General features: G+C 42.9%; 1 protein-coding gene across 2 annotated transcripts; it reads right to left on the bottom strand.

Moving 5' to 3' along the window:
* On the bottom strand, positions 1 to 4,935 carry LOC118391920 (Y-box-binding protein 2-A-like). Of its 2 annotated transcripts, none has more exons than XM_035783427.2 (9): positions 4,767 to 4,935; positions 3,412 to 3,475; positions 3,190 to 3,223; positions 2,888 to 2,977; positions 2,347 to 2,580; positions 1,775 to 1,857; positions 1,422 to 1,638; positions 1,174 to 1,323; positions 1 to 1,010 (listed from the first exon to the last, which is right to left on the bottom strand). In XM_035783427.2, the coding sequence occupies exons 1-9, from the start codon at positions 4,843 to 4,845 to the stop codon at positions 975 to 977; spliced, it is 987 nt and encodes a 328-aa protein (XP_035639320.1). In that variant the 5' UTR covers positions 4,846 to 4,935; the 3' UTR covers positions 1 to 974. The 2 variants fall into 2 exon arrangements, with proteins under 2 accessions (XP_035639320.1, XP_035639319.1); XM_035783426.2 differs by having other exon boundaries at positions 2,876 to 2,977.
* Positions 4,936 to 8,107: the final 3,172 nt, after the last annotated feature.

The following is an 8,107-nucleotide window of genomic DNA, read 5'->3' on the forward strand; positions in this document are numbered from 1 at the left end:
TGCATTGTAGTCTTTGCAAACATGATTTTTATAGACATTCTGATACTGACATTGCACATAATCCCCTCCAAACAAGCACATACAAAACCAAAAAATAACAATATTTCTTTAAACCAGCCTCATGCCTTTATGAGGGGGCAGCAGCAGCATGTTTTAGAATCTAGGGGGGGGGGTCAGGTCCCAGACTGTACCACTACACTCACACCTGCTTTGCTTTCATGTTATCAAACTTAAATAGAGGCTGGAGCCACTCTAATGCTTGTGCCCATTCTAAGTCAATTAAAGAACTTGCTGTGGGTTGTGGTTTAAATGGGCATCCAAGCAGGTTCACACTTTCTTCTAAAAATGAGTATTTTCTCAATTGTAAACACAGACAACCCACTATATCCCTTCCCCTTCTCCCATACTCAGTGTGTAGACAAGTCAGGTGGGTATGTACTGTTAGATGGGGGACTGCGTCTAACGGTCCATAGGACCTACAGAGCGAGACTGACAGGATGCCAAGAGGAGAGAGCCTGACATTAAAACAAAATAAACTGAACACAAACTAATGCCACAACTTAAAACTTCCAACCTCAGAACAATCAGTGGGTCCCACAGGATTTAGTCTTCAATTGGCAACCAAATTACACCTGTAATATAGGTGGGCTTTAATTGAACGCCAGAATGTCCCAAAATTATAAAGGAAACAGGAAAGGCAAAATCCACCTGGTGCTTTCAAACCCATCAAAAGACTTGTGTAATTCCTCTAAAAACCCATGTAGAAAAATAACTAATTACTTAAGGAACTAAATGGTCACATACTAGTGACATCAGCTACAATATGGCCTACGATGCAGTTTTGTAGTGCAATGTAGTAGTGCAATAGGCGTAACCCAAACCCCTCCTCCACCCAACCCCTGAAAGGTTGCATCAGTTTAGCGTGGAGTCACACCGCTTGCCTGGGGTCACGTGACACCATCTGCTCAGAGGCGTCATTCTGCCGCCACGGGAACTGTCGTGGCAGGTGCCTGGAAAGGAAGATTTAAGACTTATTTGCCATAATTACCCAAAAAACTATATTAAAATTAAAATGCATAAATTAATACCTACAGTAAGACTTCAGCAGCCAAGTTATGGCCAGAAGAAACAGTAGAAAGAGAAGTACTGAGAAGACTTTGGGGTGCCTCGTACCTCTGGTGATTTGTGTATGGTTTTGGGAGAGGACTTGGGGGACATCTTGGGGGAGCCTTTAGGGGAAGACTTGGGGGAGGCCTTGACGTCAGCTGGCTTGGAGGTCTGAGGGGTGGTACTAGGCCCCAAGGCTGGCTTCTCTGTCCCATCCTAAGATATGATCAGAGGAGAAACTTAGTCACGTAACATATTGTACAGGGAGAGGAATTTCCGGCACAACATTACATAGGCAGCACTGAGTGGCTCACTTTAGAGACAGTGTTCGACTCAGAGTTCCTCTGCCTGCGGCGGCTGAACTGTCGGCGGGGTTTCTGGCCGTCTTCATTGGCCTGCTTCCCGTTTGTCTGCTGAACCTCCTGGGCCTCCACCTCTTTCTGTCCGTCCACTGCCTGGCCTTCCTGCCTCTCGGTGGGGGCGCTGCCATCCTGCTTACCCTCCCCAGGGGGTGGGCGAGGACGGAATGGCCTGAGAAGGTTAGGTGGCGTGGGACAAAGTCAAATGTAGAGTCAAATAGGCCTATGGGCTCAAAAAGATCCATTGACATTAAGATCCTATCCCAAATAAATCTGCCAGCAAAAGAATGCCATGTCACAAGTCTCACCTGCGGTACTGGGGCCTGAACCTGCGTGGTGGTGGCCTCTGCTGGTCGCCTTCCACTGCTCCCTCCTGTTCCCCTGACTCGCCCTGGGGAGAGAACAGAACACGGCACTAAAGGAGAGAACTGATTACACAACAGATATCCACAGGATGAGGTCCAACCTTCCTCAACCCCATCCCTCCATTTGCAGACATTTAAACTAGAATATTCCTAGTAAATTAAAGTGGAAGGAAGTTGCTGGTAGGAAGTTCCATTCACCATAGGGGCGGCAGGGTAGCCTAGTGGTTAGAGCATTGGACTAGTAACCGAAAGGTTGCAAGTTCAAATCCCTGAGCTGACAAGGTACAAATCTGTCGTTCTGCCCCTGAACAGGCAGTTAACCCACTGTTCCTAGGCTGTCATTGAAAATAAGAATTTGTTCTTAACTGACTTGCCTCGTTAAATAAAGGTTAAAAAATATATATATATATATATATATATTACTTTAACAATCTGTTTTTCTCTTCAAATAAGTCAGCATGGAAGGAAAGGAACTTTAAACTGTTGGGATGCACCTTTTCCATCCATCTACTCACCTCTCGTCCTTCCCGTCTGGGTCGGCGGGGCCTGCGTCGTCGCGGTGCGGGTCGTTCACCACCATTCTCCCCTTCGCCTTCAGAGGTGGGGACAGAGGTGCCATCGCCCTTATCATCGGGCTGAGGGCTGTGAGGGGAGGTGCGGCGGCGGCGGAAGCGACGTTTGTTGGGCGCATAGCGGCTGCCTTTCACAGGAACCCCGCTAGGCCCAGTCACGTTGGCTGCCTCAGAGCCCTGAGAGAGGGAAAGAGCTTGTTGGAGAGACATTTAAGACAATGAAAATGTTATATAATTCTCAATGTGCAATTCAAACCGTTTTAGTGACATTGAATAGGGATAGTTCACACAATCAGTATTTCCCATTCATTTGACATGTCTCCGAATTTAGAAAGCTGCACACCTTATGGCATAAAACTGAACTTGGCTTACAATTAAGTCAGAGGCATGAAAAGGTCTGTCACAATTTGAATTGTGATACCTCTTTAAGGCTTGTTAATTATGGGTGATATAAAATTAAAGCCATCCTTACAGGTTTACCTACCTTGGCGGCCTCGACCACATCAAACTCCACCACCTCCCCATCTCCAACACTGCGAAGGAACTTCCTGGGGTTGTTGTTCTTGATGGCAGTCTAAACAGCAGATGGATTGGGTGATGTGATACAGGGTTGTATTCACTAGGCACCAAACAGAAGAAAGCAGACTGAAACAGTAAGGGACTACCTGAACTGGTCCAATAGGAAACCCTCCTTTTCAATTGTAGAACAGTGCGCATTAATGAATGTGACCCAGTGGTATTAGGCAGGTTTTCTTCCTGACATGGACTTAATCTTGCTGGGCTTACCTGATGAACAAAGACATCTTCTTTGGTGTCGTTTCTGAGGGGGAAAAATAACATCAGTAATGACATCTCCCATCCATGACAAACCATATCCATGTTAAAGTGTCAGATAGCTGTACTACAATGTGTATGCATTGTGACAAAAGTAATGCCCATTAGTGTACATTTTCCTTGCACATCAGACAAAAATGATTCAGGGGCACCTTCTAGCACATAACATGGTACCTGTTGATAAAGCCATAGCCATTGCGCACGTTGAACCATTTCACCGTGCCTTGGACTGCAGAGGCTGCAAAAATAAATAAAAAATGTTTTTACCATTATTTTATTAGAGATTCATGCTGGGATCAAAAGGTATTTTACAGATGAGCCCTGTACACACACGAAAAGTAAAACCACCATAGAAAACAGTCAGTAAAAGAAAGGGCCTCAAGACTATCGGATAAATACTACTCACAAATATCAAATTCAAGTCAAACCTTTAAGTCACTTGGCCATCAATGAATAGCATCTGAATACTGAACGGGAAAATAATACATTACCATAATGTCTAAAATGTTCTCCCTTATCGCAAACTTTTTATCAACCAAAGTACTTCAAGCTAGGCTGCAGGATAGGGCATTCGCGTCAATAATTAACAATACTTGACTATAACCTACGGACTAGGGCAAGTGGGACAAATGCTTCCTGTGAAAACAGTTAAAGTTTCGACATCGTGGTTAGTGCAATACATAAATACGCCCAGTAGTTGCAACTAAAAACAGAAAGGTAATTTCCACCGATATTGGAATGTTGAATTGCAACTTCAGTCAAATAATTTGTCCTACTGCGCAATGCATTGCTGAAGACATTTTATGAAAGCCCGAACGTGGCAAATAAGTAGGGATAAGTGATTATTTTGATCCGAAGGACTGTCAGATGTGAAAAAAATCAAACTTCAATCGATGCTCAATCAATGACCTACACCTGTGAACGAATTCCCTCCGCCTTGGAAAACGTAACATCTGAAAGTGAAGTTAGAGTATTATTTTGACAGCGTTAGCCTACATTCAACCACGTCGATAACTACATTTGTTTTAATTCATTTATAAAACCGAGTGCGTATAAACAGGTTGGCACATAATACCAACCGCACAAACCAGCGAGGGGTAATTTGAAAACAAGTATTTCGTCTGCGCTTATTGAATAATATGTATCAACATTGCTGTCATAGTCTTAGTCGATTTTTAAACCAATTATATGAAATAGTTTAAACCCAAAGTTAGTGCGTAAAATATGGACGTGGAACTCGAGAAATGATACAAATCCAAAAACTGCTTAGGTTCAGCATAATTTGACCTGAGTGTGGGCTACTCCAATTGATTAACATGACCCAAGACCTACAAACTGACTAAACAAAGAAAATATAGCCTACACACTTTCCATCTACCCAATTTGTAGCCAGCTGACATCCTTTACGCATTGATTTGAAACACCTGGCCAATGTTGCTGCCTTGATAAATTCACACACAACACTAACGAAGTACTCAAACTTTTGTCAAGGAAGGTCTCTTCGCCACTAGTAATTATACTTTCCTTACCTAAAATTTTTCTCTCCAGCTGTGGCGGTTCTTCCACTGGTGCCGACGATGGGGCGCTCTGCTCTTCTGCGTCGGTCATACTCGCACGGATACAGATTCACAATACTGTCCCCCTCTTGTCTTAACTTAGCTCAGATCACCACCGCAAACTTTTTATCCAGACAACCTCCCGGGAATCCCGATGTTAACCGCGCCCTCATTGGCATCGTAATTGCCAATCCAGCAATCTCATAGGCTGTGCAAGGAAGGCAATTGGAAGGACCAAGGCTGCGAATAATGACAAGTTTGAAAGTGAAAGCAGGTAGGTCGGCCGGTGATTGACTGAATGAGGTGTTGTTATGCATGCAACCTCTAAGGACTGTGAACGAGCGGGCATGGCCTATATATAGGATGTATAAATGATTTTGCATGCACATAGCATAGGAAACATTAGCATAGGAAACCATGTGTGTTTAAAACGCAAAGTGGAATTCAGATGGCCTATCTATCATATATGATATAATCTAGATCTTCTTGGTGTGCCCTTCTCCTATAGCATGAGCAATGAACGCATTATATATATTTAAAAATAATAATAATAATACAACAATAACGCACAAAATAGGCTCTAGCCTAAGGCATACTTAGGCTTAGTTTGCTTGGTCATCGTGCTGCCGTCAGATATAAATTAAACAGTTGATCCCACGCCAAATCAGTCAGCACAAACACCCCAGGCAGACATGGTGAACAAAAGACCCCAGCCCCTCATCTTTTCTCAGGCCCATGCCCTGACTCATCCACCAGTCCCAAACCTCCCCATTCCTCCATTTGACCTCAGAGCCTCCACCTGGCCCTTTGGCCCTCCATACATACAGTGCCAGTCAAATGTTTGTACACACCTACTCATTCAAAGGTTTTTCTTTATTTGTACTATTTTCTACATTGTAGAATAATAGTGAAGACATCAAAACTATGAAATAACATACATGGTGTCATGTAATAACCAAAAAACTGTAAAACAAATCAAAATATATTTTAGATTCTTCAAAGTAGCCACCCTTTTCTTTGATGCCAGCTTTGCACAATATTGTCATTCTCTCAACCAGCTTCACCTTGAGGGAGTTCCCACATATGCTGAGCACTTGTTGGCTGCGTTTCCTTCACTCTGGGGTCCAACTATTCCAAACCATCTCAATTGGGTTGAGGTTTGGTGATTGTGGAGGCCAGGTCATTTGATGCAACACTGCATCACTCTCCTTCTTGGTCAAATAGCCCTAACAAAGACTGGAGGTGTGTTGGATCATTGTCCTGTTGAAAAACAAATGATTGTCCCACTAAGCGCAAACCAGATGGGACGGTGTATTGCTGCAGAATGCTGTGGTAGCCATGCTGGTTAAGTGTGCCTTGAATTAAAATAAATCACTGACAGTGTCACCAGCAAAGCACCATCACACCTCCTCCTCCATGCTTCACAGTGGGAACCACACATGCTGAGATCATCTGTTCACCTACTCTGTGTCTCACAAGACATGGCGGTTGGAACCAAAAATTGCATATTTGGACAGATTTCAACCGGTCATTGCTTGTGTTTCTAGGCCTAAGCAAGTCACTTCTTCTTATTGGTGTTCTTTATTAGTGGTTTCTTGCAGCAATTCGACCATGAAGGCCTCATTCACAAAGTCTCCTCTGAACAGTTGATGTTGAAATGTGTCTGATACTTGAACTCTGTGACACATTTATTTGGGATGCAATTTATGAGGTTGGTAACTAATTAACTGATCCTCTGCAGCAGAGGTAACTCTGGGTCTTCCTTTCCTGTGATGGTCCTCATGAGAGCCAGTTTCATCATAGTGCATAATGTTTTTTGCGACTGCACTTGAAGAAACTTTCAAAGTTCTTGACATCTTTCGAATTGACTAACCATCATGTTTTGAAGTAATGATGGACTGTCGTTTCTCTTTGCTTGTTTGAGCTGTTCTTGCCATAATTTGGACTTGGTCTTTTACCAAGTAGGGCTATCTTCTGTATACCACCCCTACCTTGTCACAATTGGCTCTAACGCATTAAGAACGAAAGAAACTCCACAAATGTACTTTTAACAAGGCACACCTGTTAATTGAAATGCATTCCAGGTGACTACCTCATGAAGCTGGTTGAGAGAATGCCAAGAGTGTGCAAAGCTGTCATCAAGGCAAAGGGTGGCTACTTTGAAGAATCTCAAATATAAAATATATTCAGATTTGATTAACACTTTTTTTTGTTACTACATGATTCCATATGTGTTATTTCATAGTTTTTATGCCTTCACTATTATTCTACAATGTAGAAAATGGTCCAAATAAAGAAAAACCCTTGAATGAGTAGGTGTTCTAAAACCTTTGACTGGTACTGTAGGACATGGGATTCATGTTTCACTGGGATAAATTTAACACAGCGGGGACCTGCCAAGTTCTTTGGGGCCATCCACTGGACACTGACTGTGACTGCCACCATGTCAATGCCACCATTGGGGGCAATACCACCATAGGTAGCCTCTCACAAAGTGCAAAGTATTTTACCAATAATAAGACGCTGTTATTAGGCCTGGGCTACATCAGCAACATATATTCAGCATTAAAACCAGAACCCCCTAAAACCTAAATTTACTTACAAAAAAGGTTGAACATTTTACTATAGTATAATATTGCCTTGAACGTAAAAAAATGTGAAGGGTAAGGGTTCATTCTCTATTGAGGCTTCGGTTAGTATCCAAGTGTGCGTTATTGTTTTATGTGTCGCATTTACGTTCAATTGCATATGCATAGTAGTATTATGCATAGTATTGACGTCAAATGGAAGGACGCGGATGGTAAACACATGATTCTGCCAGTGTATGTTTGTGTTAAACTGGGGCTCATAGACTCGAATGTTAGACTCAACGTTCATATCGGTTGATAATATTGGCGTCAGACTGCTGAAGGTAAAATGACCAAGGACAGGGAACGTTTGTGTTATTGTATCGTGTGTGACTTCCTGGTGTTTACAGAACACTGGAGCTGTGAGATAAGGATATCAGTGCCGGTGTTGTGCCGAAAATCTCCCCCCTGCCAGAATTCTCCCCCCATTCGCGTGAACGCGCACACACTCAATTCTTCATTGCTGCGACTTGCTTGCTACTTGAGATGTCTGATCTTAACTCCGTTGTCAGTTTAGCCTACATTTCACTGATCTTAGTAGCAGAAAGCATGTTTATGTGTATCCTTAAAGGCAGCTGTCAATGATTACGTTAGGCTGCGTTTCATTATATTTTAATGGCGGTTTGATCGAGGGGGAGGCACTATTAACGTCTGCAGTTTATGGTTTGGCTATTTGTTTCAAGTGTA

The sequence above is a fragment of the Oncorhynchus keta genome, chromosome 13 (assembly GCF_023373465.1).
Source record: "Oncorhynchus keta strain PuntledgeMale-10-30-2019 chromosome 13, Oket_V2, whole genome shotgun sequence".
In the NCBI taxonomy this organism is placed as follows: domain Eukaryota; kingdom Metazoa; phylum Chordata; class Actinopteri; order Salmoniformes; family Salmonidae; genus Oncorhynchus; species Oncorhynchus keta.

What these genes read in the sequence shown, in the direction of transcription:
- LOC118391920 (XM_035783426.2), bottom strand. Translation starts at nt 4,845, where the DNA reads ATGACCGACGCAGAAGAGCAGAGCGCCCCATCGTCGGCACCAGTGGAA. An exon ending in GGCTATGGCTTTATCAACAG is followed by an intron (nt 3,224 to 3,411) that starts GTACCATGTTAT and finishes TTTCCCCCTCAG; the next exon opens with AAACGACACCAAAGAAGATG. An exon ending in CCGCCAAGGTAGGTAAACCT is followed by an intron (nt 2,581 to 2,875) that starts GTAAGGATGGCT and finishes TCCCTCTCTCAG; the next exon opens with GGCTCTGAGGCAGCCAACGT.